This window comes from Rhyacophila brunnea, unplaced genomic scaffold (genome assembly GCF_057557595.1).
Source record: "Rhyacophila brunnea isolate RB1 unplaced genomic scaffold, BYU_Rbru_1.0 scaffold_13, whole genome shotgun sequence".
Lineage (NCBI taxonomy): Eukaryota > Metazoa > Arthropoda > Insecta > Trichoptera > Rhyacophilidae > Rhyacophila > Rhyacophila brunnea.
This window is the reverse complement of record NW_028232785.1, coordinates 27141614-27156028: the sequence shown is the minus strand read 5'-3', so window position 1 is coordinate 27156028 and position 14415 is coordinate 27141614. Positions and strand designations below refer to the sequence as shown.

General features: G+C 35.0%; 1 protein-coding gene across 1 annotated transcript; it reads left to right on the top strand.

Annotated features, from left to right (window-relative positions):
- Positions 1–1046: 1046 nt before the first annotated feature.
- On the top strand, positions 1047–11651 carry LOC147077110 (uncharacterized). The gene is made up of 5 exons (XM_085941533.1): positions 1047–1282; positions 2106–2438; positions 4233–4325; positions 8413–8592; positions 9668–11651. The coding sequence occupies exons 1-5, from the start codon at positions 1112–1114 to the stop codon at positions 9872–9874; spliced, it is 984 nt and encodes a 327-aa protein (XP_085797659.1). The 5' UTR covers positions 1047–1111; the 3' UTR covers positions 9875–11651.
- Positions 11652–14415: the final 2764 nt, after the last annotated feature.

Here is a 14415-nt window from a genome sequence, read left to right as displayed (position 1 = left end):
ATTTTATAATGTGTAAATTAACAAATAAATCAATGAAAATGTTTAAAACAATTACAGATTTTTTTGCGGTTCGAATGATTGCGTATTAATGTCAAATCGAATTTGCATTGCGATCGACGGACGAAGTCTGGCAACTCGGAGGTAAAATATCAAACATGTTTGAAATCCAACGAGCCTGGTCTGCGGATTAAAAAGTCCGCAGACCTGGGGTGCTCCACGCGAAAAAAAAGTCCGAAGACTGTAAATCGTCTGACTTGCGTGCCAATGGAGCGCCGGCATAACATAAGGCCCCAGGGCTCGATTTGAGCTGTAGCGCCATCGAAGAAGCAGAAATTAGAAAATCTAATAGACAATTTTTATTAGAGGATTAATAAAAATATTATGAAGGTTAAATTATACATACAAATTGTACAGCTACGGCTGTAGGTACCATCACTTCCTAACCACAATAAAATACCTAAATAGCGAAAATTAAGCAATTTCTATTCTATTCTATTCTATTCCACGATACCTATGTCATTAATTTATTTGCATGAATGATATATTTCCTAGTGAAGTGAATAGGTAATTATTAAACAATGTACTAGACAACTTTATTAGAGGATTATGTAATAAAAATATTACGTGGTTAAATATACATACAACGTGACGTGTACAGGTACGACTGTACCATCACGTTCCATATAATATCCGTTTATATTTATAGGTAGATCCGACTCAATGTTGTAATAATAATAATATCATCAATGTTCTTCCACGATACCTACGTCATTACTTTGATATAAATGATATTTCTAGAGAAGTAAATTACAAAATCTACTAGACAATTTCTATAGCGAAAATGAAGCAATTTCTATAATCATGTTTATGTTCTTTTTGTAAGTATTTATTACCTATTTTTAATATATTAAACAAACGAACTGTTTATCTAATAGGTAGTTAAACCAGCTTATTAATATTGTATTACAAATATTGAAAATAATTTTTGTTGATCTCCAGATGTCTGTGGTAGATTGGTAGACGCCATTTTAGTCTATGCCGTTGTATAAGACAGGACGCATGCGGCCGTGAAGCTATTATTTACTGATTTTGATATCAAATACCGCATAAAATGGAAGTAAAAACCGAAACAATCGATGAATCAATATTGGCGGACGAAATGGCGGAAGTTTTCAGCGACGGTGCATCCCAATGGATTGATACAAACCATTTCAAGAGCGAGGGTCGATTTGACGTGTCGGTAAAACAGGAAAATGTAGTGGGTGACAACAATAGTAGTGAGGTAAGTTGATTCATAATATTTTGTTTGGGCGAGGGTATTCATAATTTTGTTGACAAATGCGCAGTCAATTTCTAAACGGAATTAAGTACAACTATTTTCCAAAGTTAACAACTCAGTCAGTTGAGTAGGTTTTATTTTGTTCATCAAAATAGACTTTGGTTTTTGGGACGCTGTCTGTATTTTTTTGTTATTTAGTTGCCATTGCACGAGATTTTATTTCCGCTGTATTCGGCGACGATCGCTGTGAGTTCGTTCCATTGTATGTATTCGATTCTGTGAGTATTCTCGTAACACGCCAATGACAGATTGTGTAGGTAGTCACCCGAACTAAGAGCTATTGTCAATGATCACTTTTATGTCATTCTAGCTGTTTTATCAGTAATGCCAAAAGCATTACGGTGTCAATATATTTTTTTACATACCTACTGAGAACCCGTAGCCGTTCCGTCATTTAAAAAAAAACATGAAGATCATTGCGATAATTTAATATTCATTCAGAACTCCGCAACGCATTATGACGCACAAACCAGGTATGAAAATGATAATCAGCTTGTTGATCTACCATATTATGCCGAAGAAACGCTTTTAGCTAAATTTGGATGAATTTGATGCGTACAAAATTTCAGCCAGTTCGTAAGGCATTCGCAACCGTTCATTGGTCGGCATATTGGTAGTAGGCGGTATGCAGCCAATGGGTGTTTGCTGATTAGAATCAAACGGTTTTCAGCTAACGATATTCTATATCGTCTGATGATGAATTTTGTTTGGAATGGCGTCTTCATTAGGGAAACTTTCTAATATATTTTGATTGATTTATTGACAGACCCCGTTGGTGTACCGCGACATGGATTCTACAACACCCCATAATATCATTGAGAGACAATCGGCACAGTCATTTGGTGAAATTGAAGTTCACGGACAGGACATCCGTCCGATAATGAACAGAGCTTCATTATATCATAGAAGTTTTCTTTGCAACGTGTGTTATATGTCATTTTCATCTGGGAACATTTTGATGTATCATGAAAGTATGCACGATGTGTCGCTGACTTTGGACGAAGTGGCTCTTCTACGCGCACAAGCCGTCGACGAAAGCCGTCACTTGTCTGAAAAGTTTGGCCAATGTGACAGTGTGGCGTGCGACAGCGATTCACAGGTACCTACCCCATATATTCTTACATTATCATTATTTGAATCGTTGCTGCTATTATAATATATCGTATATTGCCGTCTTCTGATACAAGTAGGTATATGACTTTGTTTTTAATTTACACAATCATCTTCATGGCTAGTACTAGTAAGACCTAGTGTGCTTATGTGAATAGATTGAACATGTAGTGACGTCCCTAGGCAGAGTTCTGCCTTTAGACACACTGAAATGACGTCTCAGATAGGAATTGCCGCAGATAGGTATTCGTTTTTTGCACCTGTTTTAAAATCACCATTTTTATAAAACATCAAAAAATATACTTCCATAAATTACCAAACACCAAGCTATAATAATAGGTAATCAGGAAACACAAAAAATAATCAATTAAAATATCTAAAAATCACTAAAATATATTTTCTTTAAGCTTTCCTAAGTTTGTGAAAGATTGTAGGACCAACGTAATAAATCATTTTTGCTAAACTGACCGAGCTACAGCCTCATTATTGAAGAAATAATGTCCGATGATGCCACCGGCGTGTAATTTTTGTTCTTCGGTCTCTCTATAATATATGCGTTATTTTTGCTGACTAACAAACCTATTGAGTCAAGAATGACCTTCATCGCTGAACGCAATTTCGCGATTATACAAAGGGTCAGTTTCCAAAGTTTCGAAGACTGATTTTCATAGTAAATTATTAGAATAGTTAAGTAGCGTTCGAGCGTTACTCTGTTTATGTTGATTTGTCACACTTTTACTGATCATAAATGTCAAAAACTGTTAAATTAAATTTTTAAATAGTGATCGCCAATGTTCGAACCAAAATATGTCCGCACACATGTTTTTATCCCTCGCACAGTCCTCAAACAAAAATATTGTAAAAGAAAGTATCCTCTGCCAGATTTTAGTTTTTCTCGAATGTACGAAACCATCACATGCACAATTCTTGGACTCATTTCTCGGAAAGCGAAGATCAACTGCGACTAACGCGAGTACGCAAGTAAAATTTTACGTCCAGCAGGATCACTATATCCGTCCCATTCTATCGCGTGCCAAGGTATGCGAATAGAAGATACGGATTTTAGTGTTTATCAATGACCACCTAGGTATGTGCCGGGTCCTCTACATTTCTTAGTCTGACATATTTCAACTTGCAAGAAAAATTTTCAGTATTCTTATAATAGTCCTTATTGTGAAAACATCACAGTTCTTATAATATCACTGAAATTATAAAATACCCTAAAATTTAAGTTTTAATGAAAAATTGTATGTTTGTGAGGAGGTGGGGGGTGTAAATTTACCGCACCGGCTGACGGCTCGTCACGGACGGTTGACTCCAACCCTAGTTACGCTATTGCTTAGATGCGTTGATGATCGGCACACAGAATAGAAAAATTAGAGGGAACGCTGGTGATCGCTATTTGCTGGTTCAATGAGTTAGTAATGCAAAAACTGCTATTAAATCAATACTTGAAGCGATTGACAGTCTTTTATAACCTTTTGTGAGACGACGTGTCTCACTCTCATATTATAATATTGGTAAAATTTACATTAAAAGTGAACTGTTGAGTCAAATAGCGAAATACTGCGCAGTGTTATAGATTTTAATATCCATTCGCTTTGTCTGGAAGGTCATCGATCATCACCAGAACTTGTTGACGATACCACAATTAAGGTTATTTTGGTAATGTTTAATTATTAATACCTATTGCATTAGAAAATGTATTTTACACTATTATTCAGTCTTCGAAACGTTCTATTGCCAATGTATTCATACTGATTAATTATTGGTTTGTTTGTAGGTTGATGTCAAACCTGACGTCGGTGAAAGGTGTCATCCGTTTGATGAATTCGGTGTTTGCTCCACTGGGCCGCTGTTAAATAATGATTCACAGGTGGGTTACATAACTGATTAATTATTGTATTGTAAAACTATGAAGCGCGGCTTGGGGCGGCATTTTCAAGGAATAATGAATCGCCGAATAAAATTTTGTTTTATAAACTCCTCGGGTTACAGTCATCAATCCTGTGCAACTAAATGTTTCAAGACATTCCCAAATCCTTATATAATCATTAGGTATTCAATTACGAGTCAATTTTTCACTCAGTAGCAAATACTTGTCCGGTAAATAACAGACTAATAAAAAATATACCTATTACTGAATTACTGCCATGGAAAAGACTCGGAAACACCTGCCGATAACATTGTATTGAATGACTAATAATTAGAGTCGGTTTAGTAAAAATAACGTCAGAGACAGAATTGGGACGACACTGATTGCTACTTAAGTAGTCAGTCACCTACATCTATCATTTATTGAACTATGCATAAGAAGATGCTTTTTAATAAATTTAATACGGTACATGTTCGCTCACAGAAAAATTGTAATAGAACAATCAGATGGGTAAAATACCTAATTCGTATGGGAGGAAAGGTCTTTATTATACTAATTTAATTTTGAATTTAACAACATTCTCCTATGGCAGGGGTAGCGAACCTATGGCACGTGAGATGATTTTGCATGGCACGCGAATGTTTCATTTTGAAGAGAAAAGAAATTAAGTATCTACCATTTATTATAATATTAAAATAATTTTTTTTTTTTTTAAAAGGTTTTACAAAAAAAATACATAAGTACATACATATTAAAAAATAATGACGACATAGCCATGCGGATTTTCTTCGGTTTTTCATATTATGTTTATGTACCAATCGACGCGCAAACGGAATCGACGAAATTCATGCATAAATAATGACAAATTGCATTGTATAAAAAATTTCAGGCAAATCATTTTCAAGAATAATCATTACGTTTAATGTAAATATACGATTGTATGGGTCGGTCCTTAGGATCGGGGAATCAAAAATGAAAAATATTCAATCAACAAACCTTATAAAATTCATTATCGGCAGTCATTCGGCAATAACTGCTTGTTATTTTATTAAAACATAATCTCTAAAAATGTAAAACCGCTCAGTGATGGAGAATATAATATGAAAGAAGAGTGGTTTAAAAGCTTCTACGATCTCTTTGAGTGATTTGAAAACAAGGAAAAAAATATTCAAAGAATAAAAGATATGCCTTTAAAAAAAACAGTGAAAGATAGAAAAAAAAGTAACAATTACTCAATTATTGTAATTTTTAAACCTTTTAATAGATTTAATATTTAAAACTGTGTTATTAGAAAATTTAAAAACAAACTTTTTTTCGCCACAAAAAAAATTACTGCTTGGCACGTCAGACAGTCGAAAAATATTATTTGGGAAGTTTTGGCACGCGTACGTAAAGAGGTTCGCCAACCCTGTCCTATGGTGACCAGTAACCATACACGGTGGACTGCGTTTCACATAAGTACTGTATATTTGATAAGCCTGCACACGATCCTTAAATTGCGACAGCCGTATGCTACTCGCTATGAAGTTCGGAAAGTCCACATTTTATGCGGTGCCACTTACTACCAGTTTTACCCCGCCTACTTCTCTTTGTCGATTCCACCGTGATTCCTTCACTTCCTCGGGTACATTCCCTATGCACAGACATTCCGCATTATAACTATTTCTAGTTTTACTATGTATATCAAGATGACTAGCAGCTATAACTACCTACTCGCAGGATGCTTATCCACAGGTCATTTATACTGTGCTGGGCTAGAAATGGAGCGGAAAATTATCGGTTAAAATTGAACAGACCGGTTCGTTAAATTTTCCATTTGGAGTGCGGATAGACTGACATCCCATGGAAGAAGGCAGGTCATGCGTCTTTTAGGGGCGGTAAACATAAAATTCTTTAGAATAGATTCTGCGAACACGATCTGACAGTCACAACTCACTTTTAAATTTAAAAATCAACAATAAATAATTTATTATTGGTATTTTTTTAGAAATGGACTCCCCTTGCCGACCATTTTTCTATGTGCGTACATGTAATGTGTATAGCTAGCTGATAATTTTATTTGAAATTTTAATGTATAATTAATATGAAATTAAGCCACTGTTAATTTTAATTAGGTAATAAAAAGTACATAGGTATTTAAATTTCGGTATCTATATAATTCGAAAAGACATCAGACACATTCATATTTGTAAAAATCTTGAAAAAAAGTATGGTTCCAGACGGAAATCGAACTCCATAAGATTCTGGCCAATATGGTTTGACACCTGAACCTACCTTTCCTAATTTCGCTGAAATGAACTAATAGTCAATAGCAAGTAGTGTTTCTCAAATATAGATTTCAATAAGTTGATATTTGCGGTCGTTGTACGGCAAGTACTGCCATACTGTTGAAACCACATCTCGCTCGGATCACTGTCGTCCATATTTTCAACCCCAAAAAATCATTGATCGTGCTCCGGTAAATAACGATCTCCATTGACCGTAACGCTAGTACCGGCCTCATTTTTTGAGAAATAGGTCCGATGATGACACTTACTCAGCCTATGAAGTCCACACACACATTTAAATTCAATATGTGTATTTGCCAGACTCAGGATTCGACCCTGGGTCCGACGACATTATAATCCGACGCGTAAGCTACTCGGCCGTCGTTAATTTTTTTCTGGTGATTATAAATTATGTTATCAAGAAATATTAGGAATAAACATAGCACAGTTACACAGTAAACCTCTTTTATTGTCGTCAGTCAAATCGTCAATTATATTATTTAGTCTGAGATTTTGCATTCGAAACTATAATAGTTTTGTACTAAATAAATTACATATTATGTACCAAGACTTGTACCGCAATAAGGTTCGTTTCTTTTAACCTTTGAAACAAATCACATTAAACCTTAGACAATATACATACAAATTGTATGAGTAGAAAGTTGACCAGAAATGGTTAGAGATTTGACGTTTGGTTCAGTGTATCATTGAAAATCAAACCGTTCTCGGACCATCAGAAATGGTTTGACATAAAACGTCAAACCAATTCGGACGATCCATAGACTAATGGCAATCTGTCAAAGTGTTGATAAGGATTATTCGGCATTTATATATCGTGAGGTGTTCATATTAATATGTTAGACATTTACACCATAGGAGTTTACTTGAATTATGTATATTATAGATTAATAATCAATACATATTATTCATAAGTAACCATACACGAACATGACGCCGCTTTTGGTCTTATTATCTCAAAATCCAGCACATATTTTCTATGCAAAGAGTTCGATTTAATATCATTACTTTAATTATTATGTCAGACCAAGAATTTATTTTCATTTTGCAAACTGTGGTAAATTAACCCGGAATGATCTTTGTATTACCTAACGAATGTTATCAATTTAATATGTTCGATTGTCGTCTACGTCACAATATCATACTGTCGACATGAACAAGTGGTCAATTATTATGAAAAGCTTTAATCAAAAGTAATTTTTAAAAACTCATCATACCTATAAATCTTTTAAATTAACTAAATGGCTACCTATTCATGAGGCATTCTTTATATTTTGTACTTTAAAATGAATGAATACGACAGTTTGTTAAATTTGTATTATTGTAGGCCACGATAGGAGGTTAGAATTTCATAACAAGTTGATGTTTCAATAAATATGTTTCTGTTTTAGAGACTGATATGTTATGAATTAATTTTAAGTACTGGCAACACTAATTAGTTGTCAGAGAAGCGTTTCCGTGGACATTCTACCAAACGGTTCCAAATCAAATAAATCAAACGGTGCCATTTGATTCGTTCAATTCAGGTTCAATGATACGAACTTATAATTGTATCATTTTCTGTTTTTTTTTATTTCATTTTGGGTGTTACATGTAGGTGCATTTGTTTTAACTAAGTTCCATAATAATGTAATGACGGCCGCGCAGCTAACGCTGCGAATTATAATGTCGTGGGTTCCAGGGTCGAATCCTGGGTCTGGCAAATAGACATATTGATTACGTGATAACGTAACAATATTGCATTTACGGAATAGTGTAAAACATAATTTAGAATTTTAATGACTATAATTTAAATTTTTTAGGTGTTTACCAAGGGATTTTTCATAACGAATCACGAAACAGATAGACGTCAACAATCCTCGCCTGATGGAATCCAACATCGAATGATGCTGCATTCAGAAGTGACGATAGATGAACAAAATATCAAAGAAGAAGTCTTAAAACAAAATACCCCGAAGGAACTTCGACTCATTCTGACAAAGGTAATACATTTCTCACGTAATTTGATTTGCAGCATTTGTAACGCAGAAATCGCCCTTCACCACGATCGTGAAACGTGGTGAAGAAAGTTATCGCATAATTTATATTTCTGCGATCGGACAATATTTAAAAAAAATACATATATTGTATATGTCGGAGAATAGTTACACGTATATATATAGGCCTTGTAAAATGTAACAGTTCCATGAAGTTCCCAGTTAATAATTTCATCCGGGGACTGAGTCGTGAATATGTCGGGAAAAGTTGCACATATATACGTCTTGTGACTCGAGACAGTTATGGGAAGTTCCCGATTAAAAATTCCATTCGGGGACTGAGCAATAGAATGAATAAAAAGTTTTACAGACCGTTTCGCGTTGACTCTTTTCCATACGAACAAAATTAAAATTATTACAATGAAATCTTATTATAGTTTGTAAAAGTATAAAATTATATATTCCACAAATTCTAAATTTAAATTTAACGATTTTTTCTCATGGATGATTATAAAAGTATCTTCGTCTCTTTCTTTCATACAATTGTCACCTTTTCTCTCGCTTAGTTTCGTGCCTGTTATTTACCGAATAAAATTATATACTGAATTATAATATGTATTTCTTAAGTTCAATCATAGTCATTTCACAGTTTTACACGTTATATTGCATCATATTGCTAAATATTATAACATATACCTTTCATAAGCCACATGGATCACATAGGCAATATGGCCGACTTTCATTTCTTCCATGGTTTACCTGATAGATTCACCAGTGTAAACCGCGGGACTTTCACCTGGAAATTTTCATCTCAGCTAGTCGAGCTCGGCGCATACAGTTTGTTGTCCCAGTTGACTATGAGACCAGGGTATATGGTTAGGCCGCCAAATGCTTTATAGTGAGCGTCAGCATAAGGCTGACGCCTGGGGTGGTGTGATACCATTATCATTTCTTATCGTAATTTTTACGATTATTTCTATATTTAATGTATATAGATGCGGAACAGCAAACGTTGAAAAATATAACTTCAGGTATAAAATATAATTTAGAATTTATAATAACGATAATTTTGGCTTTCTAGGTTTCTACCAAGGGATTATTCACAATGCATCACGATACAGATATGAGCCAACAATCCTCGCCTGATGGAATCGAAGATCAAATGATGCAGTATTCAGAAGTGACGATAGATAAACAAAACATTAATGAAGGATTAACCGTAAAACCAAATACTCCGAAGGAACTTCGACTTATTCTGACAAGGGTAATACATTTCTCGCGTAATTAAATTTGCAGCTTTTGTAACGCAGTTTTCGATGCGGAAATGCTTTAAAAAGTCACAAAATGATTCCCACAAATGTGATTTCTTACCAGCGACTTAAATAATCCTAAATTAATTTAAATTTAAATTGCGTTCAACAACCTCGCATGCAGATATAGCAATTGCAGTGTTTTTGAGTGTTAAAATTAATGAACATAGGTACCTAGCGTGTACTGTCAGATAGTCGACAGTGCTTAACATTTCAAAATGATTTGTGGCATATGGCCACCGGGGATGTTCTTAACGAAGCGAATTCTGTACGTCTGGTTTTGGGCCCTTCGAGCACTGCTAGCCGTATATTACAAATAGCATGAACAATGTTGGTTTTCAAGGCTTCAATTTTATGTATGGCTAATCAACGTATACCAGCGACTTCACCTAGCCACACAGGAAATATTTCATATTTGTCAAATCGCACGTTTTTGGAGGCAAATCGACAGATCCACGTCATGACATAATCCTATTTCAATAAGTCAGTGGTTACGTTCGTTTTATGACACGTAGTTTCATCCTGTATACTACACCTTTTTCTAATAAATGCCATCGATATTTTCAACAGAAACAAATATTGATTATTATCCAGTGTCTAGAGATCTCCGTTGCCCGTAACGCAAGCTCCGGCCTCATTTTGTAAGAAATGAAGTTGAGATGATTCCACCAATAAGTATGTAAATCGCACAATTCAATTTTTTATGTAATGGGGTCTGTAGGGTCTCTTCTAAATTTGACTTCATATTAACAACCCCGTTCAGCCCATAGTGGCTGTTCGATCGTCACGCTATTCATGTTTTGCTGGTCTAAATACTAATCATAAATGTCAAAAAGTATGCGCAGTTTCACTGTTCGGTTTGACAGTTAACGCCTTTGTAAGTATATCAAAAAATAAAACTCTTTTCCACTGTGAAATTTTGAAAACAGATTTGTAATGGTATTTCATGCGAATCGAGTCAGATGTCAAGAAATCGGCGATTTAATGTAGTTCCTAATTATAATATTTCACCTGCAATAAAATACAAAGTCTCGAATGTCTTCTGTCATAATTTTTTAACGAGTGTGGTTAAAGATTTATCTCTAAAGTAAGATATTCTTGGTTCACTTCTCCTTGCATGCAGCGTGTACTTTTAGTGTGGATAAATGATTTCACCCCTCACCGTATTCTGTCTTATACTATACAAACAAAATATTATGGAAAACTTATAATTAAACAAATGTTTATTGTTAAACGACCAATAATTGATAGCTGAAAGCGGGATGTGCAGTAACAGTGGGCAAGCCAAATGTTATTAACTTATTTACAAGTAAATTATCTCTCTTCTTGGTCGTACACTCATGGCTAAAGATTGTGACCACTTTTTTAATTTTGCCATCCTATGCGCGACCAAGACAATCCATCCTTCTCGATGTTCTGCTTCTCTCTGAGCAGTCAGCTCTTTCACTTGGTCGCTCCAGCTGGCAGGCGCTCTTTCTCTATATCACCTTCCCTGGAGGCCACCCAAAACCATCAGACTCTCCAAGTTGTCTGATCCGCGCTGGACAATATGTCCAAACAATTGCAGAATGCGTCTTAGCAGCGCCATCTTTAGATTAATAAAGCCTGGGCATATCTTTTTGGACAATCAACGAGTGGTCCACTGTTTTACTGTCAAAATCAGATCCCAGATTGCTTGTCTTATTTATTCGCCCTTTCTCGTTTCAAATTGAATTAATAAATTCTTAAATAAAATAAATAAATTCTTAGAACAAGGTACTCCGAAGGAAATTCGACTACTTCTGAGAAGAGTAATCCATTTCTCACGTAATTTGATTTGCTGCATTTGTAACGCAGTTTTTGGATCCGAAAGTGCTCTGAAAAGTCATAAAATGATTCACACAGACGAGATTGATAATCAAAGTCAAGCATTTAATAAAAACAGAGTAAGCTCGCAATTTAGGAATCTGAAAGCACGTAAAATAACACATATTAGTAAAAAACGTTATAAATGCAATGAATGCTCATATAGATGCTCGCTTCTTGGTAATCTTAAAAGACATAGCATGACACATAGTGGTGAAAAACCTTATAAATGCATTTTCTGTTCATTTAAATCTTCGACTCGTAGTAGTCTTAAAAAGCATAATATGACACATACTGGTGAAAAACCCTATAAGTGCAATGAATGTTCTTATAGATGCTCGGATCCTGGCAATCTTAAAAAACATAAAATGACACATACTGGTGAAAAGCCTCATAAATGCAATGTATGTTCTTTTCGATGCTTATATCTTTGCAATCTTAAACTGCATAAAATGGCGCATACTGGTGAAAAACCTTTTAAGTGCAATATGTGCTCATATAGAAGCTCGCACTTAAGCCACGTTAAAACTCATAAAATGACACATACTCGTGAACAACCTTATAAATGCAAGGTTTGCACATATAGATGCTCGCAACTTGCTAATCTTAAAAGACATACAATGACACATACTGGTGAAAAACCTTATGAATGCAATGTTTGTTCATATAGATGCTCCCAACTTGGTGATCTTAACAAACATAAAATGATACATACTGGTGAAAAACCTTATAAATGCATTGAATGTTCATTTAGGTGCTCGAAAATTGGTAATCTTAAATCGCATAAAATGACACATAGTGGTGAAAAACCTTATCAATGCAGTATATGTTCCTATAGATGTTTGCGACAAAGTGATCTTAAAATACATGACAGGACACATACTGGTGAAAAACCTTATAAATGCAATGTGTGTTCATTTAGATGTTCGGCACATAGTAGTCTTAATTTACATAAAACGACACATACTGGTGAAAAACCTTATAGATGCAATGTTTGCTCATTTAGATGCTCACATCTTAGTTATCTTAGAAAACATAAAAATTCACATACTGGTGAAAAACCTTATAAATGCAATGTGTGCTCATACAGATGCTCTTGACTAAGCCATCTCAAAATACATAAAATAACATGCTGTCGAAAAACTTTATAAATGCAATGAATTTTCATCTGATTTTTGCGACGAAGTGATCTTAAAATACATAAAAAGACACATACTGGTGCAAAACCTTATAAATACAATGTGTGTTCATATAGATACACCCGACTAAGCCATCTCAAAATACATAAAGTGACATGCTGGTAAAAAACCTTATAAATGCAATGACATTTCATACAGATGCTCGCAAATAAGCAGTCTAAAGGCACATAAAATGATACGTATTGGTGAAAAACCTTGTAAATGCCATGTGTCTTTATATAGTGATCTTAAGAAACATTGGATGACACATTCTTGCTAAAAACCTATAAGTGCAATGTATGTTCATATATATGAACCTGTCCACATGGCGCGTTTTTACGCGTGGGTGATAAATCGCGCGTTCTCCAGGTACATGTGACCCAATTCAGCTGTCCACAAGCGCTCGCGCGTTACGACTCACGCGCGGAATGCGCAGGTCAACCGCCAGACTCTCGACCTCGCGCGTATTTTGCGCGAGTTGAAGTACTATAACGCCACAATTATTGCGCCCAGTAACAACGCGTTCGCCAACGTGCGCGGAAGTGATTTGTCGGCTCGTTTTTAAAATGGACATGGAGCGTGAAAACTTCGACACAGAATTATTATAATTACAATACAGGTTTTGGAAACAAAACGAAAAATAATAAATAATAGCTCTATTCGTTAAAATTGTATGCACTCTGTACAGTATATTTTCTCGTTTGCATCGTTTCCATTGACGGTACGCAAGCCACAACAAAAACGCGCCATGTGGACAGGCTATTAGTTATTGATACACCCACGCAGTTGGTGGCTTCTCCCACGTTGAAAATAATCGGCCAGTACTGATAATCCGACACGTAACCCTGATCTCTAAATTATATTTATATCTAAATCTGTTTTTCTAAATTATATATGTTCTTTAAATACGGTTTAATAAAATACCTGATTGAATTCCTTGGACAGTCGTTAAAATTATTTTCGGTTTCAGGATAAAGCCTCGCCCTGTGTGTGCACTGGCATGCACTGGGCGTGAGTAAACGGGTAAATAAAAGTATGCGAGATGATGGATGGAGTAAAGACACTCAATCAGCGCTCTAAATGGAAAAGTTTACGAACCGGAACGCTCGAAATTTTTCTGAGGATATTAACAAGGTTATCAAATTTTATTTGTATTTAATAAACATAAGTGTGCTAGATTTGTGTTATATCTATGGCATATCTAGCTCAGACGGTCAAATTATTTGTCCGTGAGACGGAGCGATAACTTTACAAATTTCACGAACCGGAACGATGTTCCGGTGCGTTCCGGTCCACTTCGAGCCCTGCACTCAATAGATTAAGATTTTATCTAAACGTGTGTAATTGTGTCTAGATAATAAAATTGTATGTACCTAGCACGTAAGTTAAATAAATAAATAAAACTTTAGCATATAAGTGTTAATGAAGAATTGAATTATATATCGATGTTCATCAGACAATTATTCTGACAGCGCGTGATAAAGATGGTTCTTGCT

What these genes read in the sequence shown, in the direction of transcription:
- LOC147077110 (XM_085941533.1), top strand. Translation starts at nt 1,112, where the DNA reads ATGGAAGTAAAAACCGAAACAATCGATGAATCAATATTGGCGGACGAA. An exon ending in GTGACAACAATAGTAGTGAG is followed by an intron (nt 1,283 to 2,105) that starts GTAAGTTGATTC and finishes ATTTATTGACAG; the next exon opens with ACCCCGTTGGTGTACCGCGA. An exon ending in TTCGACTCATTCTGACAAAG is followed by an intron (nt 8,593 to 9,667) that starts GTAATACATTTC and finishes TTGGCTTTCTAG; the next exon opens with GTTTCTACCAAGGGATTATT.